Source organism: Annulohypoxylon truncatum (genome assembly GCF_022578515.1).
Source record: "Annulohypoxylon truncatum strain CBS 140777 unplaced genomic scaffold F4807scaffold_25, whole genome shotgun sequence".
Taxonomy (NCBI): Eukaryota; Fungi; Ascomycota; class Sordariomycetes; order Xylariales; family Hypoxylaceae; genus Annulohypoxylon; species Annulohypoxylon truncatum.
The window spans coordinates 274,804-302,233 of record NW_025953811.1 but is presented as its reverse complement, the minus strand read 5'-3'; the positions used below and the strand labels follow the sequence as shown (position 1 = coordinate 302,233).

At 48.5% G+C, this 27,430-nt stretch overlaps 10 protein-coding genes and 1 non-coding gene across 11 annotated transcripts; 4 read left to right on the top strand and 7 right to left on the bottom strand.

Moving 5' to 3' along the window:
* The first annotated feature begins 1,060 nt into the window (after positions 1-1,060).
* F4807DRAFT_433464 (amino acid permease/ SLC12A domain-containing protein) lies at positions 1,061-3,403 on the top strand. The gene is made up of 3 exons (XM_047998688.1): positions 1,061-1,830; positions 1,901-1,933; positions 2,073-3,403. The coding sequence occupies exons 1-3, from the start codon at positions 1,310-1,312 to the stop codon at positions 3,217-3,219; spliced, it is 1,701 nt and encodes a 566-aa protein (XP_047852355.1). The 5' UTR covers positions 1,061-1,309; the 3' UTR covers positions 3,220-3,403.
* A 775-nt stretch (positions 3,404-4,178) lies between these two features.
* Positions 4,179-5,500, bottom strand: F4807DRAFT_167875 (uncharacterized protein). Its single transcript, XM_047993425.1, has one exon. The coding sequence runs from the start codon at positions 5,052-5,054 to the stop codon at positions 4,524-4,526; it is 531 nt and encodes a 176-aa protein (XP_047852354.1). The 5' UTR covers positions 5,055-5,500; the 3' UTR covers positions 4,179-4,523.
* Positions 5,501-5,878: 378 nt separating this feature from the next.
* Positions 5,879-6,984, bottom strand: F4807DRAFT_167839 (AhpC-TSA-domain-containing protein). Its single transcript, XM_047993423.1, has one exon. The coding sequence runs from the start codon at positions 6,737-6,739 to the stop codon at positions 6,098-6,100; it is 642 nt and encodes a 213-aa protein (XP_047852353.1). The 5' UTR covers positions 6,740-6,984; the 3' UTR covers positions 5,879-6,097.
* A 1,023-nt stretch (positions 6,985-8,007) lies between these two features.
* On the bottom strand, positions 8,008-10,321 carry F4807DRAFT_167864 (transmembrane amino acid transporter protein-domain-containing protein). Its single transcript, XM_047993424.1, has one exon. The coding sequence runs from the start codon at positions 10,047-10,049 to the stop codon at positions 8,310-8,312; it is 1,740 nt and encodes a 579-aa protein (XP_047852352.1). The 5' UTR covers positions 10,050-10,321; the 3' UTR covers positions 8,008-8,309.
* Positions 10,322-10,616: 295 nt separating this feature from the next.
* Positions 10,617-10,706, top strand: F4807DRAFT_t104. The gene has a single exon. It is a non-coding gene; the product is annotated as a tRNA-Asp (tRNA).
* A 504-nt stretch (positions 10,707-11,210) lies between these two features.
* F4807DRAFT_433458 (NAD(P)-binding protein) lies at positions 11,211-12,620 on the top strand. The gene is made up of 5 exons (XM_047998687.1): positions 11,211-11,472; positions 11,528-11,683; positions 11,741-11,847; positions 11,919-12,241; positions 12,305-12,620. Exons 1-5 carry the CDS (start codon positions 11,431-11,433, stop codon positions 12,493-12,495), a joined length of 819 nt encoding a protein of 272 aa, XP_047852351.1. The 5' UTR covers positions 11,211-11,430; the 3' UTR covers positions 12,496-12,620.
* A 1,613-nt stretch (positions 12,621-14,233) lies between these two features.
* F4807DRAFT_167812 (lytic polysaccharide monooxygenase) lies at positions 14,234-15,405 on the bottom strand. The gene is made up of 4 exons (XM_047993422.1): positions 14,953-15,405; positions 14,721-14,898; positions 14,506-14,653; positions 14,234-14,450 (listed from the first exon to the last, which is right to left on the bottom strand). Exons 1-4 carry the CDS (start codon positions 15,318-15,320, stop codon positions 14,428-14,430), a joined length of 717 nt encoding a protein of 238 aa, XP_047852350.1. The 5' UTR covers positions 15,321-15,405; the 3' UTR covers positions 14,234-14,427.
* A 739-nt stretch (positions 15,406-16,144) lies between these two features.
* F4807DRAFT_433454 (NAD(P)-binding protein) lies at positions 16,145-17,616 on the bottom strand. Its single transcript, XM_047998686.1, has 2 exons — positions 17,166-17,616; positions 16,145-17,112 (listed from the first exon to the last, which is right to left on the bottom strand). The coding sequence occupies exons 1-2, from the start codon at positions 17,196-17,198 to the stop codon at positions 16,243-16,245; spliced, it is 903 nt and encodes a 300-aa protein (XP_047852349.1). The 5' UTR covers positions 17,199-17,616; the 3' UTR covers positions 16,145-16,242.
* A 193-nt stretch (positions 17,617-17,809) lies between these two features.
* On the top strand, positions 17,810-21,291 carry F4807DRAFT_433451 (uncharacterized protein). The gene is made up of 6 exons (XM_047998685.1): positions 17,810-18,250; positions 18,332-18,397; positions 18,462-19,152; positions 19,211-19,279; positions 19,363-19,520; positions 19,583-21,291. The coding sequence occupies exons 1-6, from the start codon at positions 18,102-18,104 to the stop codon at positions 20,823-20,825; spliced, it is 2,376 nt and encodes a 791-aa protein (XP_047852348.1). The 5' UTR covers positions 17,810-18,101; the 3' UTR covers positions 20,826-21,291.
* Positions 21,292-21,382: 91 nt separating this feature from the next.
* On the bottom strand, positions 21,383-24,683 carry F4807DRAFT_433448 (translation initiation factor eIF-2A). Its single transcript, XM_047998684.1, has 2 exons — positions 23,412-24,683; positions 21,383-23,355 (listed from the first exon to the last, which is right to left on the bottom strand). The coding sequence occupies exons 1-2, from the start codon at positions 23,994-23,996 to the stop codon at positions 21,835-21,837; spliced, it is 2,106 nt and encodes a 701-aa protein (XP_047852347.1). The 5' UTR covers positions 23,997-24,683; the 3' UTR covers positions 21,383-21,834.
* A 1,171-nt stretch (positions 24,684-25,854) lies between these two features.
* On the bottom strand, positions 25,855-27,165 carry F4807DRAFT_167704 (uncharacterized protein). Its single transcript, XM_047993420.1, has 2 exons — positions 27,156-27,165; positions 25,855-27,022 (listed from the first exon to the last, which is right to left on the bottom strand). Exon 2 carries the CDS (start codon positions 26,939-26,941, stop codon positions 26,081-26,083), a length of 861 nt encoding a protein of 286 aa, XP_047852346.1. The 5' UTR covers positions 26,942-27,022; positions 27,156-27,165; the 3' UTR covers positions 25,855-26,080.
* Between the last annotated feature and the right edge of the window lie 265 nt (positions 27,166-27,430).

Below are 27,430 nucleotides of genomic sequence, written 5' to 3'. Positions count from 1 at the left end.
GATTCATAAGTTATACCCTGAAGTTCCTCTTTCTACCATTAAAACGACTCTTCGATCCGAAGCGATTCGCGAAAACAACGTTTCCCGACCGCGACCTGGACAAAGACGGAAGCTCACCGAAGAAGAGAGGATACAGATTTGCAACATGGTTCGGACAAACCCTCATATAAAAAACCAGGACCTTCTTGAAGCCATCGGCAACAAGATTAAACTACGCTCATTACAATACCTTCTCCGAGAGATGGGAATTCCTCGCAATGTCAGCTGACCAGCCCTCAGAAAGGCAGGTCTCGTTAGTACTCCGAGGCGAAATTACGGCATCGTGCATCCTAGCCTACTACTACAAGAGGAAACCTGGCGGAGCTGAACCCTTGACATGTGCCCGGAGGCTACGAGTACGTTTATCGGTGTCTTGGCGGCGTATTGGCGTATTGTCTTGAAAAGCCTAGTGGGCGACGCGAGGGCGAGAGGATTCGCGGCATTGCGAAGAACGTTTACTATTCCTTCTTTCATCTGCAGCGCTTCCTTCACGATCGTCGGTGTGAATGTCTTACATCGAGTACATGTACCGTTTCAGCGACTGCACTTTTGACATTGCTATTGACTTTACCTAATTCAGCCTCTCGGTCGCAATCGATCAATTCTAAGAACAATTGGCCGTTACACAGTTGCAACTTTAGTGACCCCGAAACTCAAAACCGGTTGTCGATCGAACCTGTCGAGTCAATTGACCAGCAGACGGTTGCTGTTAGCGCACAACCAGCTCAGCCAGCCCCAGCCTACATCACGCGAACAGCGGTGTAACCCCCACCGACTACTGGGTTAGCCTGGTTAGCGTCTTTGGGGCTGCTGGGTCTCTGTCGGAGAGGGGCGATAGCGGCTGATTTCCCCACCTTTACTACACTACCCTGCACTACCATGCCATACCCTGCCACATGCATACCCATGTCAACAATGATGACATAGGTCAGCGTACAGTCGTACCTGAAGGAAGGAGAGAAAGTACAATGCAAAAGCTACATGGGCTGATAATCTTTTGAATTCCTCTCTTGAGAATTTTCCTTTTTTTTATTTATTTATTCTGATCCTGTTCCCATACGAACAATCGAAGAATCGTCACCTAAGTCACTATTTTTTCGTCGCTATATTTGCATAGTATTTTTCTATAATATTATTTCCGACTGCGGAAGTAAACAACGCCATTGCGTGCGTAATATAATGATATCGGCGCCTCTGTGCTTCCAACAATCCTCCTATACAATATCCGACATTCCGCTGTCTCAGCGGAGTTCGCTCTCCTGCTCTCAGTATGGCGGCAGCACAAGATAAACCCGAACCAGCTTCGGCGCCCGTCAACCGGATGATTGTCGACGACGAGAAAAACGATGCCTCGAGTGGCGATATCCGTGAAACTCTGGTCGAAGTTTCGAGTCAAAATCAACTTCTTCGCCACCTAGGCAATCGCCAAATTCAATTGATCGCTATCGGGGGTAGTATCGGTACCGCGCTCTTTGTTAGTATCGGTGGTGGTCTAGCTAAGGGCGGCCCTGGTAGTCTCCTTATTGGATATACTATCTACGCGATCATTGTCGGCATGGTGAATAACTCTATGGCTGAGATGGTAACCTACATGCCCGTGTCCGGATCCTTTATTCGCATGGCCGGGAGGTGGGTTGACGAAGCATTGGGATTCATGGCCGGATGGAATTTCTTCCTCTATGAGGCCTGTCTAATCCCCTTCGAGATCTCTGCCATCAATCTGGTCCTTGGGTTTTGGTCAGACAACATCCCTCCTGCAGCTATTTGCGTGGCATGCATCGTGTTGTACGCGTATGTGATTCCGCACTCGGCTCCTTTCCGTTGCTCCACTATATGTGAAAGTGATTAACATATGTGATAGTATCATCAATATCTTGGCTGTGCAGTATTTCGGGTAAGCATTTGCATTAGACGTTTGGATTGGATCTCGTCCTTCTCATAATCGCCGTGACTTTACTTATTTTACTCGGCCTACGTCCATTCAATCCAATTGGCCCCGGCAATTAATGTTCTTACTAATTGTGATGTTTTAGCGAGGCTGAATTCTGGCTATCGAGCGGTAAGATCTTGCTTATCTGCATCTTATACATGTTCACATTGGTTACCATGTGCGGAGGCAATCCTCAACATGACGCTTATGGTTTCCGATATTGGTCAGATCCAGGATCTTTCGCAGAGCATATTCACACGGGAGCCTTGGGTCGATTTGAAGGTTTCCTCGGTGCTGTGTTCTCTGCTGGCTTCACTGTCGTCGGACCCGAGTATCTCGCCATGGTTGCTGGAGAGGCGGAGCGTCCCCGAACTTATCTTAAGAACGGATTCAAGACAGTTTATTGGCGATTCGGCATATTCTTCATCGGGGGTGCGCTCTGTGTCGGCGTTGTTCTTCCCTATAACGATGCCACACTACAGAATGCCGACACAGGAACTGCCAATGGCTCGCCTTACGTCATTGCGATGCAGAATCTAGGCGTCGGAGTACTGCCTCATATTGTCAATGCTCTTATGATCACGAGTATCTTTAGTGCGGGCAACGCCTACACCTATTGCGCCATGCGATCCTTGTATGGTCTAGCTTGTGATGGCCAGGCGCCCAAAATCTTCCAGAAGACGCTCAAGAATGGCATTCCCGTCTACGCCTTCGCTCTCGTCATGGTCTTCCCTTTCCTGTCATTCTTGCAAGTGTCGAACAACACTGCGCAGGTTGTGACATGGTTGGCAACGCTCACCCAGGGTTCGCAGATGATTAACTACATTGTCATGAGCTTGACGTATATCTTTTTCTACAACGCTACAAAAGCACAAGGTATCGATCGTCGCACACTACCTTATTATGGCTATTTTCAGCCGTATTGTGGCTACATTGGGATGGCGTGGATGATTATCATCGAAGGCATTTTTGGATATTCCGTATTCCTACCGGGCAAGTTCAACGTTGGCGATTTCTTCGCGTACTACACCATGGCTATAGTTGCCTTCTGCACATTTTTTGGCTGGAAGATTTTTAGGCGTACGAGATTTGTCGCTCCTGCTGAGGCTGATCTTGTGTGGGAAAAGCCAGCTATCGATGCGTACGAGGCCTCCTACAACCAACCCCCAACCCGTTTCCGAGACGAGATCAGAGCTATGTTCTTCGGGGCAAAAAAGAGGGAGAACTATATGGGCGAGGATCCGAATTAAGGCCGAGCAATCGCGTGACATACAGCTCGCGTCCAAACAGCAGAAGTGGTGAAAGGGCTAGCTGTATGTATTTTGGATATCTAAGGGACAAAAGGGGTTCGATATTTAGTGTGGGGTTGATACCATAAAATGTTCAAAAAATTTAAGTCAACTTTGAAATCCAACTGTCGGTTATCAGTTACAAGCGAGCTTCAATTTGTTATAAAAACTGCTAACAAATGCTGGGATAGCGTGCCATTGCCACTCGATGATAAGACTAATCCTAACCCGGCAAGGAATTTCTGTACGTGTGATCCTCGACGACGATGACAGGATCAGGGGTAATATTGGAGGGTACGCGAGATCCGATGATTTCCAAGACCAACTTGCATATATTCTCGCCCAGGGTCAGTTACCAAGTTATCAGTGGGAATGGGAGCTATTCTTAGCATCTTTTACATTACGGCTCCTTTCAACCCTTTGGTGATCCCCTCGTGGAACCGCCCGGTGATAATGCCATCATTGCTCTTATGATGTATGCCCTGGGATTTTTGATTGCCAAATGTTCTGCGGTCCCGAATCATGTCCCTGTCAAATCGGAGCTGTCCTCCGCGAGATAAGAAATTGATATCCATGGTTCCCAACTGGCCGAGGAATCACTCGCGTCTCTTTACCTCTATTCGCATACATAATTTATCTGGCTAGTCGCCTTATACAAATTCAACAGGGCAGTCGAGACTGGCGAACTTGCACTAGCTCGTACGGTTCGACCTAACAAGAGGAACCTGCATGTCTCCACAATCCGCTACCCCCGTTACCCACCTCCACCGACCCCTCGTTATGCGGCTGATTTTCTCAATATAGTAGCAGGGGTCATGTTTATCTAGTTGTCCATTTGCTTACTCAGACTTTTTCGGAGAAGCCTCGCGTTCGATGCCGGCATCGTAGGGACTTTCTGAATCATTCTCACGTACAACTTCAAGAATACGCCGCTTTAGTCCAGCCGAGCCAAGGAAATAACAGTCAGGTGGATCAGATTATTACTGTGAACTGATATGCGTTAGGGAAAATCTCGATGGTCTCGTGGTGTACTGCATGTAAACAATGGTAAAGTTGTAAGATGGAAAAGGGGGCAGATGGGAACCCAAGGGTTCAGGGTCCAGCTAGACTGTCAATCAAGTCTATAGACTCTCATCGCTAAACCGTCGTACACAAGTCCATCACAGGTAATACTCGCTCCTCATTAACCAAAATCGAGAAATTAGCACACGCAGCTCCCCATTCCCCTTCCCCTACCCCAAACCACCCCTATTCCTTCCTAGTACCTACATCCCATCCTTCAACATAGCATCCACCATCATAACATGGCGATCGCCATTCGTCTCGCTCCACTCACTCTCATAATTCAGCCCATAAGGCCAGAAGTGTCCGCCGCCACAACTTATCGTCGCGCCCGCGCCGTCCCAGCCCCGCAGCAGCGGCAGCGCGGTCGGCCAATCGCCCGCCGCGCACCGGCGGTCGAACTCCGCCGTCTGCCCCACGCCCAGCGTGTGCGAGATCTCGTGCATCGCCGTCCGCTCCGTCATGTACGCGCGGTCCGCCCCGAACCGCAGGTCCCCGTTATACGAGGCCTCGGCCGTCGGCACGCCGGGTGCATAGTACACGCGGATGGTCTTGCTAGCGTCGCTGAACTTGGCGTAGTGCGCTACGGCGGCGCGCATCGCGGCCTCGATGGAGGCGTAGGCGGACGATTGGTCGGAGGTCGGGTTGCTGGTTTTTTGGAGGGTCCAGGTTAGGGCGCCGGAGACGGTGGTTGTGTGGGTTAGGAGAGCGGTTAGGAGGGTTGTTGGACGCATGGTTGGGGGTGGTTGGTTGGTGGAGATGCCTTGGTGTTTGGTGAGAGGGAAGCAAAGGCGATCGATGTTGAAGATTGGCGGCGCACGTCTATTTAAGAATCTGTTGTTTCTTTCCCCTGTCGATCCCAGGACTGCCTAGATGCGGTCCATGCCATATTTATATAGATAGGTACAGCTATCCTAGCCTATTATCGACGGTGGGAGATTGGCGAGGGCGACAATGGTTCATGGAGATATATTACTCCAGATTGTCTCTCTGATATAAACGCCATATGTTTTCGGACGTTTGTCCCCCGACATATGGGGTAGAAAGTGACCTCAAGACCTTGGCGATCTAGGGTTAGAAGTGTTTCAAAGCTTGGCGGGTGTCTAGGAACGCAAGATTGAGATTCGGATGCCACCTAGCTATAAATTTTGAAAGGACTACGAAGCCTCATCCAAGTACCATATAAACCTTGAATTAGGTACGGCTTAAGCTGAGTATGATGTCTTGGCTGTTATTGGTGGTACTTCTAAGTCGGTAGTTGACAGCCCTGACTTGAAGCTACCCGACGTTAGGAAGTATCTCCATTTGCCACAGGCATTCTAAATATAAAACCATGTTCACTCTCTCGTACGTTGTATCCCTAAAATGGTCTTACAGCAATTGGTGGAATGCATGGCTTATTCAGCGTATACATATAGGGGGCCCCTTTTTCATATCTTCCCCCCTTCCCTATTTCCAAAAATTACCAAAGGCATCCAGGATATTATTTAAAGATGTCGAGGAAGCGTGGAATAATAATATAAGCTACCATAGATAACAATGGAGATATCTTTATCAAGGCTCACCTAGGAGGCATAGTTCGTAGAGCATTGTGACACGAAGATAGGGGCCGGGATATTCAGGCTTCGACGCAACTATATGATATTGGATATCCTCCGAAGAAGCGACATAACGAGACCATAATATATGTAAATGTTTCATATACGAATAAGATACTCTTTATCCAATCTTTCTTTCACTACCTCCAACCCCCTATCTCCAATCCCCAATGCTCTATCTATAGAGCGTTGATCCACCCCACCACAACATCCGGCTCAACCCTCTTCGCATAATTAGCGTCCAAGAACATATTCTTCACCGTGCCGTCGCGGTCCACGAGCAGTGTAGCCGGGATCGGCACCTCCATCGAGTCATCGCCATTCCTCTTCTCCAGATCATTCCCGATCTTCGCGAACACCTCGCGCAGCTCATCGGGCTGCTTCCACACAATACCAAGCTGGTGCGCGAACTTATTCCCCACATCGGACAGGACGGGGTACTCGAGCCCCTGCTTCTCGGCCGTCGTGAGGCTGCTATCGGGCAGCTCGGGGGTGATAGCGACCAGCGTCACGCCCTTGGCCTTGATCTCCGGCAGCCGCGCCTGCAGGGCGTGCAGCGCGAGGTTGCAGAACGGGCACCAGCCGCCGCGGTAGAAGGTGATCAGCAGGGGGCCCGCGGCGAGCAGCTCGGCGCTCGACACCGTCTTGCCGACCGAGTCCGGCAGGCTGAACCCCGGGATCTTCTGCCCGACCTTGATGGCGCCGCTCGGGTCGAACGACTTGGCGAAGTCGAGCCGCGTCGCCATGATCGGGTCCCGGATCGCGGCGGGCGCTTTGGCGAACTCGACGTCGACGTTTTCGAGCTCGGCTTGGAGAGACATGGTTGCTTGTTTGTTTGTTTGTAAAGGGGTTTTTTTCGAGTGAAGTTTGATTAGGGAGTTAGGTAGGCGAGTTGCTTATTGTTGGATCGGTTGATGAGCTGTTGTTGGATGAGGATGTCTGGAAATCAAAACCAGAGAATCGCCATGCTCTTAAATATCTTTCTCGTCGTCTACCTTATTCAAAATCATCCAACATAAGCTCTTCCATCTATATGTGAATCCAAAGAAATGTGGGGAATGACGGGTCACATTTAGACCCAAAGAGGCATCCGGATTTGTCACTACCCATCACCGCAGTATGTCGTCAGCAATTGCAGCTGCAAAGGTGAAGGGTACCTATTTCCTAAAAGGGTTGGGAGGAACCAATAGCGATGACCCTACCGGGGGTGGAACTAAAACCCGCATTACCAAGTTTGTACTTAATTTTCTGGCGACTTCGTTAATTGTTCGCGTTTCGCTCTTGGATTCCTGTTTAGAATTTAGTTTCTAGTTTCATCTGCGACTATTCCAAGCTTACAAATGTTAGCGGTGTTGCACAATCACGAATAATCGCCTGTTAAATTCGTCAATGTGCAGCTGTGATGTGATTGTCGCATCGAGTTCTTCGCATTATCATTGGTTCCACCATGGCCGTCGTCGTTTGGGCGTAGAATCGTTCGTTGGAGAGAATAAACCCCTGGTGATATTACTACTAATGCAGGGGAGAGTCCCCGTGGGGCTGAGAGGAATAGGTGAGTCATGTTGATAAGCCAGGGGTCAATTCCTTCACATGGTATGTGATATATGGAAGCGATCTCAATTGTTACAAAATCAAGTTTTGCTGGCATTAGACAACTATAATACACACAATATGTTTTGGAAAGGACTTCATCGGTATACACCAATTGATCAGTCTGATCTCTTTTGAGGAATGTGTTTGCCTTGAGAAGGTACTCACGATACTGCAAAATCGGATAGTTGGCCAACTATATCAGCTCACATGGCTAGGCATTGACAGTAAACAATGATTGATATTCGAGGAGACAATCTAGGTCATCTCTGTGCCTAGGTACCTATGCACTTTCATCAGCACATGCTAATCTTCCAATTATTGCTGTTCTACAAGGGAAAAAGTCTCTGGGGGCCATACGGGTCATAGCCAATGTTTCTATATGTGCCTCACGGCGCTGTTGGTAAACAGCTTACGTTTACACAGCGTCAGTTTATCATCGTGCTCGTTGTGGGTCGTGACAGTTGCTTCGGAAACAATGCCTTGACCAGTTCCAAGAGTTTATTTCCTACTGGGGTGAAGCATCGGAGGTAATGGAAATGTAGTCAGTAAATACAGAGAATTTAACCGGTGGTATTTCGGAATCCCCAATCTGCAGTCAACGCTCAACGCCATTTATGTTCCCATGTCCCAGATGCTGATACAATATCATGAACGATCGTGATGCAGGAATCGGTTCTCTGCTAAATAAGTTAATAACTCCAATCCCAGTCGAATGAATATCCATTTTCCAAAATGCAATTTTCTTTATGATCGCTTCTACCCGTACCCTTCCGACGGGATGTATTGAGAAACAAGCGCTTAATGCATGAAGCTGTTGGCGATAGTGATAGCTGTGGTGTAGACCATGGCGGCTGTTCCAACTACCATAAACAAAATATCTCCGGCTTTAGCTTGCCACGAAGCCGCGACACCCTTGTAATGCAAAAATGCTGGGTAGATGTAGACCAGAGGTACGCAGGCGACGGACCCGATTAACGCGACGAATCTGTCGAGATTCGAAGCGCCAACTATTGAAATTAGACCGCACACAATGACTACCAATGTTCTGAATGCATTCTTGATCCACTTCGTTCGGGTGCTTTTCTTTCCCGAATGTGAACCGAAGATCCTACCTTCTAGGATACGTAAGGCGGGGAAAAGCTGGACGGGAGTTCCGACGAGAACGGCGAGTGAGTAGAGGAACTGAACCGAGTTGACGAACTTGTTATCTTGGGGAAAGTTGTTGATGATTTCGATCTGTGTGTTGACGCCAAACGTAGCGTAGCAGAGGGCACCCACAGCAGTAAACAGGACTGTGATGATGAACATGACAAGACCAAGAAGCCACTCAAATCGTTCGGGTTTCGTCATAGAAGATTGGATCGGGAGAATAAGTCCTATACCCTCGAAAGTGAAAATAGCTGAACCGACGGTCAATGTATACTTTGCTGGATTGAAGAGAACGACACTTTCGTGAATGCCGTCGGAGGCGAGGTGAGCGATGTCATAATAGTAGATGTAGCCGACACCAATAAGGATGCAAACATCAGCGAGTAGCGCCACGGGACTAAGTTTAGCTATATTCCTGATGAAGGCTAGAGGTATTAGAACGATGAGTTGTATGAGAATGAGGGTCGTGGGTGATAATGGACTGTTGCCATGTCCGACAGCCTGGAGAAATGATGTCATATTTTCGGCGACGAAGACTATGCCGGCGCAGACGAATCCCAGCTGCGACATTGTAATGGATACTAGAATGACCTTGCGCATTCCGTCGCCTGCTATCGCTTGGCCAATTTCTCCATAACCGCCGCTATACCGTGCCTTGCAGGCAAGAAGTAGGTGAAAGGCCAGCATGGTGACTGTAGATATTACCAGCATAGTCATAGAGGAGAATAATATGCCGCCATTCTTGAAAGCCTTAGGAAGAAACATAATACCAGTTCCAATGAAGGCCTTCAATAAGGTAAAGAACGTTTTCTTGGTACTGGTCTTAGCTACGCGCGCAGACCGCGAAGACTTACGACGCCCAAGAAGTGGCCTCGTCTCAGGTGATCGTTCTTCTTCTCCCTCCTCGCCCTCGTCAGATGTCACTGCCTCGTCATCGGAATCGGCAAGGTCTTCTCCGGCGAAGTTCCCGTATAATTCGAGGAACTCGACGAAATTCCGAGTAACGGGGATCCTAGCAGCCCAGATCTCGGGCCGTTGCCGTTGCCGTATGAAAGCTCTACGAAATCCGCCCGGGGCCAATTGATCACTAACCGTCAAGTGGTCTGATTCGTTGTCGCCTATTAAATCTTGGGGGTGGTGAAATGTTGCGGCTCGCTTGTGCATCTTGACACGTGCAGCAGTCTTGAAGAGATCTCGGTGCATATCACCTCCCTGGAGTTTCAGCGAGGATTCGCCTAGATCCTGGTCGCCTACATCTTGACCGGAGACCGATGGAGCACCAGAACTACCGGGTGCCCCATCAAATTCGGCGGAGTATCCAGACGGCAGATGCCCGGAGACGACATGGGCGTCATGCTTTGATTGATCCGATATTGGAGAGACCGACATGGTGGTGATAGGATATCCGCAATCGGAATGGTCTAATCAAGTATGATCTATGTCTAAGTATGCATGAAGTTGGTTATTTGAGCATTGAATTAGATGATGTTCACATTATATGAAATATGAATGAGAATTGTTTAGTTGAAGTTGAGCTGTTGCACAATGGAAGTTGAGAAAGCAAGGGCGGTTGAAGATTGAGAATTGAGGTTGACAGAGGTGGTTCTTGAGAAAAGCTTGTTGATGAACTCATTGAAAACGGTGAAACCTTAAAAGGTGCTAGTTGCCATATCGTCAGGCCGACGACTAGCTAGCTGCCAGATGGCACCCCATTACCGCTTCTTCTAGAATCGGCTTGTACCGGACTCACCGCTAAGAGCCGTTAGAACCCGCCGTAATTGGTTGGGCTGGTTAGGTCAGGTTATGTGGGGTTACCCAAGCCTGCCAAGCCGACTAGTCCGGATTTGACAAAGACAAGCATAGCCATATAGAGCAACTTTTCAGCGATGGTCGGCACGTGAGAATCCAGTCGCCCTTCTACAAGGGTTTGTGGGGTACCCTTCTACCCTGTTCGAGTCTCGATTGGTCTAGTGGTCAGGATACCTGCTTGTCATCTTCAAAGCGACAATTACGCAGGTGGCCGGGGTTCGATTCCCCGATCGAGAGCATAAGCTCCATAACTTTTGCCCATGCTGTCGATTAGTAGCTGGCTTCGCTTTTTGCCAGAATGACGTCAATCAAATAGTTCATAGTTGTTACCAGAATATTGATGAGTCTCCTGTTATTATTAACCTCTTCGTTCAATTCTCACCATATTCCACGGGTCTTCGAAAGGGCGGCAACCCTGACGAGCCACCAATGTGCTTAATCTTTTCAGTTGAACTATATGACTATTCATTCAGTATGTGAGAGATGAGAGAATGAGTAGATAAAAGGCTTTTCCTGTTGGTATACCGCAGCCCGTAGACGAGAGAGATTAGAGCTCCTCGCGCAACGTCGTTATTTCCTTTTTCTTTAGTTCCATCTCGTGACATGATTGGCCAATGGGTACGATATGAATCCGCGTAAAGGCTAATTCATGCTTCTCATCGGAGACTTACTAATGCTTGGTTTGAAATCAAGCCTTAGCTCCTATTACGGACGGACGAAAATGAAGGTAACCCAATTTCTCTCTTACATACGCAATTCTGTTAATATTGCATTCGTAGTGCTTTTCTACGCTATCTATGTCAAGTATAAATAACAGACATTGCCTTTATTAAGTCCTTTTTTTTCAGACTCCTACTCTGATGTGAATAAGCATCAACGATAGCTAGGGTATCCGATTAATACTCCTAAAATTTACTAATTAACCAACACTCTTGGTCTAAACAACATCCACCAAGAAATCATGCCTTCCTATCTAGTGACGGGAGCTTCCCGAGGACTCGGGGTGAGTGTGTATAGAGAAATGCGTAAGTTTTCAGAAATACTAAGTCGTGGAACAGTTTGAATTCATCCGCCAGTTATCCGCGGATCCAAAGGCCATTGTTATTGGACTCGCCCGGGATAAGATGGCCACGGAAAAGAAAGTGTCTGCCGAAATTGGACGTTCCAACATTCATATCCTCCAGGGCGATCTCATAGACTATGAATCACTGAAGGTCTAGTAACCCATTCTACTTTACTACTTATGCATAGCATGCTGACAGGATGCATAGAAAGCAGCCGAAGATACATCTACGATTACAGGCGGAAGCCTTGACTACCTGATAGCCAATGCCGCTGTTCTTTCTCCGTTCGCTGCCTATAGTGGCCTAAGCGACTTGTGAGTTTTCTCCCTCCCTTCAACAAATATGTTTCAAGTACCATAATTACTAAAATAGCTCGGCAACTCAGGAGCGACGATCCTAAAGCCTTAGAGGAAGACCTACTCTTTCATTATAAGACCAACGTCGTTGGCAACATTCACTTGATCAACATCTTCCTGCCTCTGATTCATAAGGGCAAAGCCAAAAAGGTCATTGCACTCACGTCGGGACACGCCGACTTCGACTTGGTCCGCAATTTTAAGATAGACATGGGCGCATCCTACGCCCTGAGCAAAACAGCATTGAACCTTGCGATTGCCAAGTACCACGGCGAGTTGAGCTCAGAAGGGATCCTGTTCATGAGCATTTCGCCTGGCGTAGTGGCCACTGGACTCAATGATACAACTAAGTGTAAGTCCCTTATTTGTTCTTCCCCAAACAATATAGCACTGGCTGACGTATGTACCGAGATAGTGACGGAGAAGGAGAAAAGGGGTTTTGGGGAAATGGTGCGCAAATTCTCCGAGTACGCGCCTCAATGGAAGGGCCCTATCACGCCAGAGGAGTCTGTGAGGCATATCTTGGGTGTTGTTAATAATGCGAGCGTAGAACGAGGTGACGGGGGTTCCTTCGTATCGCATTACGGTAATAAGCAATGGCTCTGAATGTCATCATTTTCTGGAGTCATGCGCAACAGCCAGAGCTTGCTAGTATGTGTGCATAACGATAGGAGTAGTACTTCTTACAGTTCTCAAACAAGGCTACTACATTAACAGACAAAGAAACAAACCCCTATCCTGCTTGCTTTGCAAATTATGTGAGAGGTAACCTACGCTATTATCTATCTAGTTTAAAGTAGTTGCACTCTCCCCCACGTCGGAGATCACAATAGACATGTCAAATAGCTTGAGGATCTAGTATATGTTCATCCTAAATAGTAGAAGACCATATATCCTCCAACGCCACTTCCTTCAGCCGTAAGGAGGCACAAAGAATAGAAGTTAACTATAGTCCGGTGATATAGTGATCGTCAGCTTGGTTCTTTGTTATCCTTAGTGATCTGTCCTAAGCTTAATGCACAATTCGCATCACGGCCAAACGACATGTTTTCTCAGAATTGACTCATTGGAAAACTTTGGATGAGTGTGACATGATATTGAGTGTTTAGTGATGTAGGAAAAGGGACAATAAGCCGGCGTTGTGTACTTAAAGGACTACGTATAAGTGAGAATCCTTCTTGCGAGCCCAACCTCCTTCGTTCCTATTAACATCCATCTGAGTATATATAACTTAAATCGTATCTTTTACACATTATACACGTAGAGCTGTAGCTATGAATCGTCCACAGCCAAACGAAGCTCGCAGTGGTTATGACACAACCAAAAAGCCTCCGCCGCGCAACTCGCGTACGCACGGAGAGTATCTTCTCTTTTCATTGGTAGCAATCGGGGTATTCGTAAGTAGACCGGGTCTAGAACAGAGTTTCTTCGATTAGGGATAACTACTAATTCCAATTCCATAGATTACATTAATAATGTGGATCCCAACTTAGCCATGGATGAAGCTGCCAGTCATGACATGGCTCCTTCTTACGACACAGAGCGAACCTTGGAAAAGCTTTCCACACCTTCCTTACATGGAATTGTGACGACCAGATATTCCTAGAGATGCAATGCAAGTTTGAAGAAACTAGCACATGAACTTTCGACGTCAGGCGACGTCCATTCTTTCTTGGAAAATTACCCACTACCACCAGCGAACACTGCCAGAGCTCAATGTGAAGCGGCGACAAAATTCTGAAAGCCGATACTGGCCTGTACATCTCCATCTCAGCACTTTCCCTTGTCTTCTGGGAAGTTTATGGTATCAACTTGCGTTTCTTGCCATACACAGAGTGGGCAACAAGGAGCTCATCTTCGGCCTCTCTGTATTGGCATTACAGATACAAGCGGAACCACGATCACATATCACAGACGCCAATGAATAGGTATCATTCACCTAAGTATAAGACATTGGGTACGGGCATCCTCCACTCTCATTACTTGATAGTAGATAACCTTCTACGAACGATAGAATTCACTAGCCAGATTTCTATTTAAAGATAAAATAAGTTTCATACACGTTATGAATAGTGTTTGTTCTACCGTCCCAAGCCCTACCTTTAGAATTGGTACGATTGCGAAACAATAGGGAATGAAAACCTAGTGAACCTGCTAGCGAAGGCCGTGCATCCCATGAATCTAGAGCCTCCGCATTAGTCAAACCGCGCGTTACTACAGGCAGAGGGGCAGTGAGTGTCAGGGGTCGATGTCAGGAGGTGGGATGGAAGCGCCAAGCTGTAGTTTTGTGTACCCTTCGAGGCGAATATAAGAGGGGCGCCAAGGGGATTGGGAGAAGCTCAGGCGTTAACAATCATTCATTTATTACTACATGCAAGTGAGTCTACCGCAAGCTACCAGCTACTAACACTCGCTCTATGACACAAGTCTTCAACTACAGGCTACCACCCTGACAAAAAGTTCCGTTGCGGGCGCCAAGTTAATGGAGGTCGTGGAAGTGCATGACTTCGCGGTTTAGGAGCTACCGCCTAAAATCGCTCAGCAGGTGAATGGATCGGGGCCTGAAAAGGTGAGTATTAGTGGATAGCTATGTAAAGGCCTATTAATCGGACCTACCAGGAATGACGTATTGACTGTTCTTGCTCATGGAGTAGATGTTGATGAGGATGCCAGGGTCATCTTGCTTGTAGATGCCCGGAAGGCTGTAAGTTGTAGGCGTCTTAGTCGCGGAGCCTCCAGAGATGTTGACTTGTGCGCATTCCATCTGGAGGTATCGTTAGCGCGGATGGCTTGTGATACTCTTGAAAATGATTGAATTGCTAGGTACGTACGTATAGCTGCGCCCCATTAGGTGAGCTAGCACCGTGCAATGCGATCATCTCGGCGCGGAGCAGGTATTGGCCATCCGGCAAGCAGTCAGGGATCGTGATCGGCTGCTTTCCCTGATTATTAATGACGTTCGAGGTGCCCCAGACCCCGTTGTTGTAACCATCCTCTTGGATCTTAAACCTGGTGAGTTGTGAGTGCTAGGGCATAAGCACAACCATAATCCACTGGACTCACCAGCCGCTGCCGTATCCCACGTCAGTCGTCGCATCGTCAACCTTCTTGAGATAGGCTAGAGTAGGGCCTAGATGGCTAGCGTCCATAACATCGTTCGCTCCCGAAGTTAGGGTGTGTCGCCAAATGGCGTTGACCGTAGAGCCAGCTTTGACGTCGATGATCTTGTCGGACGGAGTAGTCGGGTTCGGGCCGCCGTTGCACGCTACATCGTTGGTCGTCACGTCGGTGATAGGCCCATCGTATGTTGGCGTTCTGATTCCGTATGAGACTGGATTCGTCACGCTATCAGCCTCAAGTTGAACGAATATTGTGTGAGCAGTTGCTAGGCTGGCGCCGGCGACGGCGGCTGCTAATGAAGAGCACCTCATTCTGTGAATTACATACGACGGCTATGATAGCGAGGATATACGTCTTGGCTGATCGACGCTGAAAAATATATTAAAGGTGAAAATCCGGGGCAAGCGTTCCTTATAAATAATCGCTACAGTCGTATTCACACCTATTTCAGGGGCACCGGCGCCGGAATCCAAGGCCGTGCCACACGATGCCAATCAACGACATTGTGGTAGAGAAACACGGCTTGGTTCCTCCGTGTGGCTTGATTTCACCTTCAATGGTCACTAACACGGAAGCTCTGCGCGGAAAGGGAACATTAGAGATTCCATTAAGGTCCTAGCATTTCGACGCTTTGCGGTGCACCGGAGGTTGTCCGTCCGGTTTTATTTGCAGAAGGCCGAGAGTGGATAAGTCAGGGGCAAGGAAACATCAGTCCCATGTGACCGGTAATGAAGCTGAGAGGGGCCCAGGAGCTCGGAACCATATTGGACAATCCCGTTCATGCATGGATCCTGGTTCCCCACAATGCGGCAGAGGATGTCACCATATACCCTAGCTGGAGCCGGGATACCGGCACGATGTTAGTCATGGTGGGCATGCCTTAACCTTGTTTTAAAGCTGAAAGTCGGCATCGTCTCCCGGGCTGGCGCATTCAAATTTGTAGAGCAGTTGCTTAGGAGGTAGGTATTTGGCCACCCCTTGATGTCTAGCTGGTTAGTAGGCGGTGGTGACCTTCTACGTTCGATCTATGAATCATGAGAACTGCTAAGTTATCGAGGAATGAGCACACCAAATATTAATTTATAGTAAGCAAAATATCAAGAGGATTTTAGGGTTCCAATAAAGCTGGCAGCGATTCAAGGAAGTGATTCAATTGGGCTGAACTCAACTTTTACAGTAATTGTAGGGCTAACATACGTCACCTACTATTCCGAACGATGACAGTATCGAGTCCTATTTAGGTGCACTTTTAATCACGACCTCCTCAACTTCTGCATCGGTCAACTGTTTGATGCCGAGAAGATCATTGTCAAGCTTCGTGAAGAGACCTCCGTACCCTTCGGCCCAGACCGCAGCCTTGAGGCCCCCGATGAAGATCAAGAAGCCGTTCGGCTGCGGCTTCTTGAGCTCCTCCTGTCCTAGCTGAAGCCCCTCGGCTGACGATGTGACAGTTTCCTTCCATCCATCCGCGCCGACAACCTTCTTGAGATATCCTGCAAGTTGCTTCTGGCTGATAGCGGCGTCTTGGACGTAGACGGCACGGTTCTTGGTCGGCTCGAGATTCTTAAGAACACCCACTACGGCCTTTCCAACAGTTGCTAGGTTGGAAACCGAGTATTTCTGGTCGCCTCCGTCAACATATTCGATCTCCTTGCTCTTCGTCTTAGCCAAGAATTCAACTGCAATGCCCCAGTCCAGGAAAGGTCCATTGATGATTGCTGTCCAAGTTAGACCACTTTCAGCCGTAGCCTTCTTGAGGGCATTTTGAACGTCGATCTTAGTTTTGTAACCTGGAAGCACTGCAACCTTGGGGTTGAAGGTGTCGCCGCCGAAGTCGGACGGGATGAAGCGCTTGACTCCTGCCTTGACTGAGGCTTCGATTAGGGGGAACTGTACGTCTAGCGCCTCAGATGCAAGAGCCGCGACGACGGCGTCTTGACCTTGGAGGGCATCTACCAAGGAGTCTTGAGAAGTGTAGTCGACCGGTTTAACAGTAACATCTGATGGGAATGTATGAGTGCTGTCCTTGCGGGTTAGGACAGTCACGTCGAACCCAGCCTTCAACAGCTGCTCCAACACAGCTTCTCCAAGGTTTCCTTTGGCCTGTATCATGTTAGAAATATCCAATTGGATGGGTAGTGGTTTTATTCGCTTACTCCTGCTATGGCGACCTTCGTGATGCTAGACATACTGATATGAGGATATTAGATATTTAGATAAATGTTTACTTTCTTTTCCAATGAGGTGAGATGAGATGAGACAAATGGATTAGTTGATACTGATGTGTAGATATTCTTGAACTCTTCCTGGACGAAGGAGCCATCATATATAGCTATGTATTGGCTTGCTCTTTGCAAGGCTCGGCAGGTGAATAGCGCCATATGAAGCCTCAATGTCGGTCGGCATGATTACCTTTCAACGTTCCACGAACATAGCGATTATCACATAATCCGTCCGCGGATAAACATCCCACTTGGGAGGGTCGCCTACGTGAGCGTATCTCTTTGCCTGCTCGGGTACTTGGTGAGGTACCTGGTTAGCAAAGATGTAATTGTGAGGTTGGAGAATTGGAGGAGGAGAATTAGGGGAAGGTGAAGAGATAGTAATGTGGGGTATCGGGGTAGTGGATTGCATGATCTGAAGTAGTTAGGCCCCACCTCCCACTTCCCTAAAGAGTATCCCACATCCCACATCCCACATGGGATGACTAATTTTTCTCATGCCGGTGTTACCGGACTACCGAAAGAGGTACCGAAATCTCCGGCATTTCTTTCGTTCTCTCCTCTATTTTCTTAGTATCAGACAACTCAACCTTGTTTTAACTACTCAACCAACATATCCACATGGTAATGTGGGAGGATTCACAACGTGTAATCTTACAGGTCATTCTATCAATCCCGGAGTTTTCAGTGAAATTGGACTCTGCCTATTATCCCGATTCCTACCGTCCGCCTCCCACTAAGATCTCAGATCACGAGATTAGGGGCCCAACTGGTCCGTCGTGGCATACGCGATCTCATCCACTTCTTGTTTATACGCTTGTAGATTGCTTACGTGAAGCGGGGTGATGATTAACGCGTTAACTCATAGACATGTCCTCTTCGCAAAAGAGTTGGGAATGTTCCTTTCCTGGTTGCGGTAAAAAGTTCTCGAGAAAAGAGCATCTAACCCGACATAACCTCGGCCACAACCCCGAACATCAGTATAAGTGCCACATCTGCGGCCGACGTTACGCAAGAAGGTACCTATCTATGTCATTTTCCTATCTTCTATTCTTATGTAATCAAGGAATATTATCTAGTCTTGCTAATACGAATACTAGCGATGTATTCAAGAGACATGTGAAGCAACATAATCCCCAAGACGCCCAGTCTCCGGACGCACGAAGGTAAAGCTCCATGCCATCGACTGGTTTAGTACTATTACTTACATGTTCAATCACTGTCACTTAGAATATGCTTAGCATGCGGTGATCGAAATACTCCGTGTGATGGGAATTCACCCTGTGGGGCTTGTATTTCAAATTGGACTAACTGTCGTTGGATTGATTCGGATAATAGCCATGCGACTACTACCGAGCAGGCTGTCGTGGTACCGTCTAATGCTCACGCCCAAACAACATGGTTTCAACCGAACGCAGATGTTTGGATGCCACAACCATTTCTGGCAACAAATCCGTACCTCTCGTCGGTCCCGAATAACTTGAATCCAGACCGTCCGATTCAGGGCGTCGGCGCTATAGATTCTACTAGCTATACGCCTCCTACGTCAGATATCAGCGGCACTAATGCCGAGCCTATGCTCTATGAGCCATCGAACAACCCCCTGGATTCCCCTCAGCTAACGCCGCCACTCACATCGTCTCAGCAGCGAAATACCTCCAGGTCACCGGAATCCGCTGGAGCCGCAGACTTGCAGGCTGTCGTCGACAGAACTTCGCCTGAAACCCAAAGACTTATCCAGCTGTTCTTTGCGGAAATTGATCGGTACTGGCCTATCTTGCATTCAGCCACCTTCAGGTTGGACGAGACCTCAACGACCTTGCTAGCATCTATGATTATGCTGGCTAGCTGGCTTGAAGGCGGACACGAACATCATAAGCTTGCGCCTTTGATATTCGAAGAAGTAAACCGGATCCGAACGGTGTGAAGAGTGACCCTGCTTGCCATCTTGTCTTAAGCGACTAACTATCGTTTAATAGGACATTACACCATCACTTCAGTTGCTACAGTCTGTTTTACTGTATATAGTATATGCAACGAGCAATCTAGTATGTGGTCCCAGTCATGAGCGGAGCGGTTCCTCAACATATATATTTTCAAGTTTATGGATGACTAACATCAATATGTCTAGACCACGGATGGAATGATTGCAAGAGCACTGAACCTTGTCGCATGGTTGATATCGACATGTCGGTATCTAGGCATTTTCAGTGGCCAACACGCTTGTCAAGAAATGCTCGGAGAGGGTTGTCCGTTTATGGCATGGCGTGCACAGGAACAACTAAACAGGTACGCGCTTGTCCTTCCCTTATCTCATCGTTTCAACTAATAGAACGGAATGTTTTGTTTAGACTTGCGTTCGCTGTCCTTCGTGTCGACGCTTATCTCAGTGTCCTCTTAGATCATCCTCCTTTGGTACGATACCAGGAGCTTTGCATTCCTCTACCTAAATCTCGTGAGCTCTGGGCCGCCGCCAACGAGCCAGAGAGGCGCAAGCTCCAATGGAACGAACCCGCTGGGCGCGAAAAAGCGTTGTTTTCGTTCTTTATGCGCGACGCGCTTAATCCTTCGCGCGAAGGTGCTTTACCGTACTGCCTTACGGACATTGACTATCACCTGAGCACGTGCGCGACACAGACGCATATTTGGGAGGCGGCGCGTGAGGCCCATAGCGCCATGTCGGATGAGATCGTCGAGGAGACGGATCCCAAGACTTTCGTCCAGCGCGCATATCCGCATCTGGACCTCTGGCGCGACAAGCGCAGGGAGAATTGCGAGATCCTACATAAATACTTTGCGGGCAACCTACCTAGCGATGAGCACCGGCTAGGCCCGCTGACGTTTACGTTAATGTACATGTCGAACCTAAAGTTGCATTCTCCTATGAATGTCCTGCGCGTCAAAGGCCACTATTATAAGTCGCGCCCAGGCGCCGCCATCCCAACGCGCAAACCTCGCGTCCACTTGAACAGCTGGATGTCGTCTGTGTGCCCACGCTCTGCGCTATGGAACGCAGCCCAGGTTTGCCGCATTTTCCTCATCGAATCCGGGCGCTTCGGCACTTCCACCGACAGTAATGGCAACATGAGCAGTCTCCGTTCACGCGCACGCCTACACCTGAACCCACTGCTCATCCCAGGTGTCCTGATGAGTGCTATCGTGGCTTGCTCGTACGTCCGATATACCCGGACCTGTGGATACTGCCGCGCGGCCCCCTCCCCTCACACGCCATGTTCCGACGCTAGCCCTAACTCTTCTTGCACTGCCGCCATCAACACCACGTCGAACACGAATATAACATCCACCCCTCCTTTTCAGACTCCCCTCCCTTTCCCCAATACGGCCATGACGGGCGTCATACCTGAAGAGGAAGCGGTCAATTTGTTTAGTTTGAGGGACGACGATCCGGTCCTGTTGAACTGGAAGCGCACCGGCAACGGCGTCCCCTATTGGGGCATAGGCGAGACACGCATCCCGCTCTGCGCGTGCCGGCTCCAGGATATCGCAGCTTGGTTCCGCGAGGCGTTTGCCGAGGACGAGGGCGCGGAGATGGAGTTTGTGATTTTTCTGGCGGAACTGAGTCGCGAGTCGTGACCTTGTACATGAATACCACTTAATCATCAGAGACTGAGTGGGTGTGCGTGGGTCTGTGAAGGTTGTCCTTCATGTCTTACTACCTACATAATTTTTTCAGAGCGATGTACTTTTCTTCGTTTGGGTGACCCTTATTCAACTAAATTTTCGAAGTTATATGGGAGGACTTTTTGTCAAGAGCGTTCCTGTTCCTAGGCGTACGGATGCGATGTTTCAACACCACAACTATGTATGTAGCTAGGTACCTACATAGCTACGGGGGTGTAAGTAGCGATTGTGACTATTTCTGTGATTATAGGGCGTGAGGTTAGATCTGAGATGTACATGACATAGAGAATATACCTACATGCCAGATCCAAGTCACACAATCGAGTATTAAGAATCACCCTTTACGTGGTTGTGATGATAGGGGTTAGTCTCCCGATTGAGGCTAACTCGCTATTAGCCGCTTATAACTAGAGCGCTGATCCGAATTATATAAAAGAATCTCATCCTCGATAGGGAGGAAGACCGGTCACATTTCACGCGGATTGGAGTACCAAGATCAAGCCGCAGGACACGAGAACATCAACATCTATTCATCGTAAGCCCCTTATAAAAAAGGCTATTTTAATTACCACTTTATCTTCATTCACAGGATCTGATCTCAGATCCGGCACTGCAGCATGACACGGCGAGATTTGGTACTTGAATATCCTCTTCAGGATCAAGTTTGTATTAGTTGTTTATCACCCCCCCTTGTCTCAGGAAGGCAGTAACCATACCTCTACCTTGACATCTACATCCCCACATCCCCTTTCCGGGCATCGGGAAAAAACAGCGTGCCCTTCCTTGAATATTCATTTTTTCGTCCACTTTAACGCCGGTTTGCAAAGCCATGATACCAGTGCCTCTAGTCCAAGGCCCCGCCACCGGAAAATCCCGTAACCGGACTACCCAGAACCGGGCCTGACATATCGATGTTTGAGTTAATGCACCCCCATAATCTTCTATATGAATGCTAGAGAATTCAACGAGCCTCCTTCTCCAAGGCTTCCAACTCCTTGACCACGGTGGCCTTCGTGGCGATCTTCTTCATCTGCGTGTCCTCCAGCTTCTCGCCGCCGGCGTGTCGCATCTCGAGGTCTTCGATGGCGCGAATCTTTTTCTGCAAGCTGCGCAGTTTCTTGGACGCGGGATTCTGGCTACCCGGTGAGATCAAAGAGTCCGGAGCAGGGGCCTGGGAAGTCTGGATCTGCGGTGCGACAGGCGCTCCCTGTCCGTAGTGTCCATTCTGTCCGTTCTGCTGAGTGTTGCTGCGATGGCGTCCTTGGTTGCCACCTTGGAAGTTGTGTCGCGAGCGACTGCGATTGTGTCTCTGCTGGTTGTGCTGGTTCCCGCGACGCTCGGGGCTACGTCCCTCATTTCCAGATCCCAGACCTTGGTCCCGAGCCGGGGGAGCCAAACCACCCGCATTGTTCAATCCGTCCTTGTTCTCAGCATCCTTGGCCTTCTTATTATTCCGCTTCTTCTTGTTCTTGAGTGCTGCCTTCGAAAGATTCTCGTCGCCATTGACGCCGGGCGCCTCCGCCGGAGCACCGGGAACGGCACGGGAACCTGATTCGAGGAACTCTGCACCCGGAATCTGGCGGCGCGATCTCCCAAACCCATTCGGACCTATGTTCTGAGCACCGTTGCCCATGACATGGGCAGCGCCCCCTTCATCCTCGCGCCTGAAATGAAGCGGGGTGGACATTCCTCGGGCACCAGGAGGGCGATAAGCACCTACAGGCTTCGAGGGCGTCTTGACGGTTCCTAGATATGCGATCGCCGAAGAATGCGGGGTCGGAATTGGGTGTAAAGGATCGAAACAAGGCAAGTTTTCCGGAAGAACCGGTCTCCAGGTAACGTTGTAGAGCTCCACCATGTCTTCATGATACATGATGCCTCCTCCGACATGCCAGAGCTTCACACCATTATCAACGCGGAGGCGAGGAGATGTGGTTGCTGTCATGATATATCTGCTATCGGGACTCCATTGGCACACACTAGGATTGCCGCTCTCGATAGTACAGACCTTGCGGTAGTCTTTCTCCAGATCGTAAACATCGATTTGACCAGCCAGATTACCGAAACCAGCAACCAAGGCAAAGCGGCCGGTTGGCGAAAAGATGATGGTGTTTCGGGGTGCAATGGGGAACGAATGAGTAGCAACGGCACGGTGATTGAATATGGTCGTCTTCGGAGGCATATAACCGTAGATAACGCCGAACTCCTTACCGTTCGGGGACCACGAGACGTCATGAATCGGGCCATCCTTATCTAAAGTAACGCGAGCGTCGAGGGAGCCGTCAGCACTTAGAAGGTAAAGGGTTGTTTCGCCGTAGTAGCTCTTATTCGACTTGTCAACATCCGTTTGTGCCAGCACAATTAGGCTCGTTCCCAAGCTATTCCACTTGAGCTGAACCTTGTCACCCTTGAAGAAAGTCTTCTGTGAGATCGGTGTCGTAAACTGAGGAACGTTATAGACCTTGACAGCAGCGGGCTGGCCCTACAATGGCATTAGTTTTCTTCCAGGACTGGGTGGATATATGTAATGGTACTAACCTTCCTCAGAGGAATAAAGACCGCAACGTTGTGGCTTTGTCCAGGCGCAATAGCAAAATCAGTAACGCCCTCAACTCGAAGCTTGTTCCAGACCGTTGTAAGGTCATTGCTATCATAGAATTGGACTTCGTTGGTAACAAGGCGAGCACAGAATTTCTCGTCCGACGTATATTGAAGGTTCCAGCCCGTCTGTGACTTTTGAACAAATTGCCCCAAGGGTTGCTTCTCAATCCCTTCGGGAATGTCTTCAATGGTTCGCCAGATCTTGAAGTTCTTTGTCGCATCACCAGCTTCGTCCTTTGCAGGCCGCTCCCAGGTGCTTAGGAATGAACCGCGTGGGGAGAAAGCGACCTCGAAGACATTGGGGAGAGCTATGTTAGTCAAAACATGGCCAACTGATGCATCGACGATACAGACACGTTCGCTGGACGCCCAGGCAAGGTATCGGCCGCAGGGCGAGTAAACACAGCACCTCAAATTTCCTTCGGGTTGAACGAATCCAGGGAGAGGCTCGTAGACAGGGTCGGCGTCAGTGACGCCGATGGCCTTCTGGGTTCGATAAGCAAACTGCAACGGACTCGCCATGACTAGTCAAAGTCACAGAAGAATGCGATTGCAAGATGGTTGATGTATTGTTCTTGTCGTTCGTGAGATTCTCTCGTACCCGAAGCTTAGCGTAGCAATGGGCGTACCAGACAACTGAATAGATTTATCAAAAATTTATCCGGTTGGTCTAGCGGGAGTTTGGAGGCGACGGCTATTCTTGATATTGGTATCACTACCTATGTGTGTAGGGAATATTAGGTAGAAGAGTATCTCGGTAGACTTCTATTCGCTTAATCGCCTATCTGTAATGATAGGGTAGAAGAAGTTGTGATAAAAGTCGCGACGAGGGTGAACGAGAATACTGCTACTACGCCACGGCGATGATTCTGATGGTCTTTGGCGTTGACGATGTAGATGCCGATGCTGATGCGAAAGGCAAACGCAAATGCAAACTACTACTTTATTGTCGGACCAGATAGAATGACGGAATGGTTGGCGTGGGATACGCACGAGACGCACGCGGGGAAGGCGGAGAACCAAATTGAATAAAACGGCAAGAAGAATAGAAGGGAACTTGACAGGTCACCCAGAGTAAGAGGATTGACGAAAGGCGTGGGTGGACGTGACCGTGACGGAACGGAAGCTGGAGAAGGGCTGGAAGAAAGAAGGGTACGTGAAAGAATAAGAGAAGGAAAAAAAAGGAAGCGAGTCATGCTGATGATTTGTTTCTTGCTAGTAACCCCGGTACCCTTGAGAACCCTGGAAAGTTTTTTTGCCATCAGGTACCGACAGCCATCAGCCACAACCCAGCCCTGGCATCCCAGCCAGCCCGCTGTTGAACTGTGCTCAAAACGCAGCCGCCAACGGGCCAGACCCCAATACACCCCAATAACCCCTGCAATGCCCAATTGGCAATTGCCCTTTCCCCAAACTTTTCTATTTTCGATGCGCATTGCGGCTTAAGCATTGACTTATCGCTTAAACCGATTATCTAATTCGGCATACTGCTGGTACTTACATACCTAGGTACCTACTTTTCAGATGTTTCCTGAATTTGAAACATGTGAGGGAGTACAACATAAAGGTATATTTTGATGTTTAGATGAGTTGGGGGCAGAGGGCCGAAGAGAAGATTCCCGTTTCATCAATCGGCACATCCACCAGGGCATACAAGTACACGAATGACAAACTTAACATAGCTTCTGATTTGTTGTTAATGTGAGTATCCCAGATGATCCGGATGTAACAAGATTTAACAAAGAAAATAGAATTTATTACAGTACAATTAGCTCCAGCAAGGCTAGGTATATACTTTTTCCAATGTTGAAACTCTTATCAAGCAGAATTGGACGAAAATAGATACAAGTTACATCAGTACATTAGGCAGGGGACCAAAGTTGTGGCTCAACGATTTAAACAAGCTCCGGTCTAATGTGAGATCTAGATCTAATAGATGCATGACCCGCTTGGCGGAATATTATTAATTTGCTTATACGGTGTACCTATGAATGGAAATATTGGGTTTAAGTGTACCTAGGCAGCATTTGAACTTGGCATCTTCCAACTCAGCACCAAGACTCTTGTAATTCACCACGCTAAATCTTATGGAGCTAACACGATATGACGCGAAATAAATCACGGCGAAAACAAACTTAGCAAAGAACACATCCATTGAATTACCTCACCTTGCACGTTTGTGCAAAATGACACCACCAACAAGTGACGTGGACGTGATGCGGCAACGGCAAAAGGCAAAACCTATCAATCTACAATCCTCGTGCTACATATTCAAAAGATAAACCACAATAGTCACGAAATTGCCGGTTCATATCTGCTTTCTATACCACCATAAACATCCGACCATGGGTAGATACAATGGTTCTTCGGATGTTACCGTCAGTCGCATACAATCGACCTTTTCGAGTGCTTCCTAACGCCAGGCAAGACGGCTGCAGAAAGACAATATAAAACCAAACTCCCACTGAGGCGAATCTATGTATTACAAACACTGGATAAACCACGCCTATCAATTAATGCTAATAGTCATGACCTTTCACGGCACCGACCAATCATATGTCATCCATGATATCATATAGATAGCAAATCACCAGAAGCGCACAGTTCTAATCCAGCAATTCCGTCCATACCAGATACAGATTCCCCAGCTTCGACTTCTCATAAGGCCGGACCTTCTTTCCATCCTCCTCCGTCTCATATATCCACGTAGGGAAAGCTGCTACCGTGGAACTCCTAAATGGTTTCGGGGGGTTAGACCACACATGGTGAAGCTGCGGCGCCCCACAGTTGATCTGGATTCCTCGGAATCCCTTGGATTTCATCTCAAGCATAATGAATCTCGCCAGCGCTTTCATGAGCCCTTGGCCATGGTAGCCATCTCTCGTACCTGTGCCAACTCTCTCGATAACTTGACCCGCCGCTGTGGGTTCCCACGATCCTTTCGGGCGCGGATCGTGATCTTCGAAGTACTTCCCCATTGGCCCATTTAAAGGGAGAGCATTGTTAGCGGCATCCCATTCCTTCTTATCGCCCGGGAGGAACTTGTCATATGATAACCCGAAGCCCACGAGAGGAAAATCCAAAGCGTCAAGTAATTTCTGTCGCCCGCCATTGTTCAGCTCGGGATCATCGAGGTCGAAGTCGTCCCAGTAACATGTGCCGCCCTTAGCAGCAGACTCGGGTCGCTTGAAGACAAACTCCTTATCCCAAATGCAATAAGAGAGCCCGTTCTTAGCTACCATCTCGGGCATCTCGTAAAAGCCTTCACAAACATGATGCGCCTTCAATGCCTCGCTCGCCTGGCGCCCTTCGTATATGGCGCTCCATATGGGCGATCCGAAGAAGTGGGAGTAGTATGAGAAGGCCGAGACCCACCTGGAGAGGTCGGGCGTTATTAGACGAATTTCATACCTAGAGGGTAGTTGGATACCGTGGGTGTCGTGTACTGGGGCGCCTGGTGCTATCATCGTCTGCTGCCTAATCCACGATTCGTCGAGGACGTTCCGATCCTTTGGATTCGAAATACTCCGGCTCGCTTAAACCAACTACTACTTATATTACACCGCTCAGAGTTTTGTTCTAGTATAACTGAGCAGGTTATAGTCAATCTATCGCACGAGCGCGACATGCGGGAAATAGCAAAACGCATCCCAAATGCAGCAAGGAACTCGCTGTACATACCTGTCAGGGGGGCATGTGGCCAATTACATGTTCCCATTTATCCAGCTATGTCACATCACTCACAACGCTTTTGAACACATTAGGAAGCTGATTTCTCTAGGATGACTTGGCGGTCTGCTATCATGACCTTTGACAGGCTTGCTAGTTCTGCAAGAGCTGTTCACGAGAAGAAACAATACCCACCTAGTTATAGATCATCGATTATCGTCAGACTATGCACTACCATACACGACCTCTCTAAGGAAGGGCGATATTGTTGGCGCAGAAACCGCTCG

What these genes read in the sequence shown, in the direction of transcription:
- F4807DRAFT_167704 (XM_047993420.1), bottom strand. Translation starts at nt 26,941, where the DNA reads ATGATAGCACCAGGCGCCCCAGTACACGACACCCACGGTATCCAACTA.
- F4807DRAFT_167839 (XM_047993423.1), bottom strand. Translation starts at nt 6,739, where the DNA reads ATGTCTCTCCAAGCCGAGCTCGAAAACGTCGACGTCGAGTTCGCCAAA.
- F4807DRAFT_167812 (XM_047993422.1), bottom strand. Translation starts at nt 15,320, where the DNA reads ATGAGGTGCTCTTCATTAGCAGCCGCCGTCGCCGGCGCCAGCCTAGCA. An exon ending in CTAATGGGGCGCAGCTATAC is followed by an intron (nt 14,654 to 14,720) that starts GTACGTACCTAG and finishes CGATACCTCCAG; the next exon opens with ATGGAATGCGCACAAGTCAA. An exon ending in CAGTCAATACGTCATTCCTG is followed by an intron (nt 14,451 to 14,505) that starts GTAGGTCCGATT and finishes TCACCTTTTCAG; the next exon opens with GCCCCGATCCATTCACCTGC.
- F4807DRAFT_167864 (XM_047993424.1), bottom strand. Translation starts at nt 10,049, where the DNA reads ATGTCGGTCTCTCCAATATCGGATCAATCAAAGCATGACGCCCATGTC.
- F4807DRAFT_433454 (XM_047998686.1), bottom strand. Translation starts at nt 17,198, where the DNA reads ATGTCTAGCATCACGAAGGTCGCCATAGCAGGA. An exon ending in CGAAGGTCGCCATAGCAGGA is followed by an intron (nt 17,113 to 17,165) that starts GTAAGCGAATAA and finishes AACATGATACAG; the next exon opens with GCCAAAGGAAACCTTGGAGA.
- F4807DRAFT_433458 (XM_047998687.1), top strand. Translation starts at nt 11,431, where the DNA reads ATGCCTTCCTATCTAGTGACGGGAGCTTCCCGAGGACTCGGG. An exon ending in GAGCTTCCCGAGGACTCGGG is followed by an intron (nt 11,473 to 11,527) that starts GTGAGTGTGTAT and finishes GTCGTGGAACAG; the next exon opens with TTTGAATTCATCCGCCAGTT. An exon ending in TATAGTGGCCTAAGCGACTT is followed by an intron (nt 11,848 to 11,918) that starts GTGAGTTTTCTC and finishes TCGGCAACTCAG; the next exon opens with GAGCGACGATCCTAAAGCCT.
- F4807DRAFT_433464 (XM_047998688.1), top strand. Translation starts at nt 1,310, where the DNA reads ATGGCGGCAGCACAAGATAAACCCGAACCAGCTTCGGCGCCCGTCAAC. An exon ending in GCATGCATCGTGTTGTACGC is followed by an intron (nt 1,831 to 1,900) that starts GTATGTGATTCC and finishes CATATGTGATAG; the next exon opens with TATCATCAATATCTTGGCTG. An exon ending in TTGGCTGTGCAGTATTTCGG is followed by an intron (nt 1,934 to 2,072) that starts GTAAGCATTTGC and finishes GTGATGTTTTAG; the next exon opens with CGAGGCTGAATTCTGGCTAT.
- F4807DRAFT_433451 (XM_047998685.1), top strand. Translation starts at nt 18,102, where the DNA reads ATGTCCTCTTCGCAAAAGAGTTGGGAATGTTCCTTTCCTGGTTGCGGT. An exon ending in AAGTAAACCGGATCCGAACG is followed by an intron (nt 19,153 to 19,210) that starts GTGTGAAGAGTG and finishes ATCGTTTAATAG; the next exon opens with GACATTACACCATCACTTCA. An exon ending in GCACAGGAACAACTAAACAG is followed by an intron (nt 19,521 to 19,582) that starts GTACGCGCTTGT and finishes TGTTTTGTTTAG; the next exon opens with ACTTGCGTTCGCTGTCCTTC.
- F4807DRAFT_433448 (XM_047998684.1), bottom strand. Translation starts at nt 23,996, where the DNA reads ATGGCGAGTCCGTTGCAGTTTGCTTATCGAACCCAGAAGGCCATCGGC. An exon ending in TCTTTATTCCTCTGAGGAAG is followed by an intron (nt 23,356 to 23,411) that starts GTTAGTACCATT and finishes ATGCCATTGTAG; the next exon opens with GGCCAGCCCGCTGCTGTCAA.
- F4807DRAFT_167875 (XM_047993425.1), bottom strand. Translation starts at nt 5,054, where the DNA reads ATGCGTCCAACAACCCTCCTAACCGCTCTCCTAACCCACACAACCACC.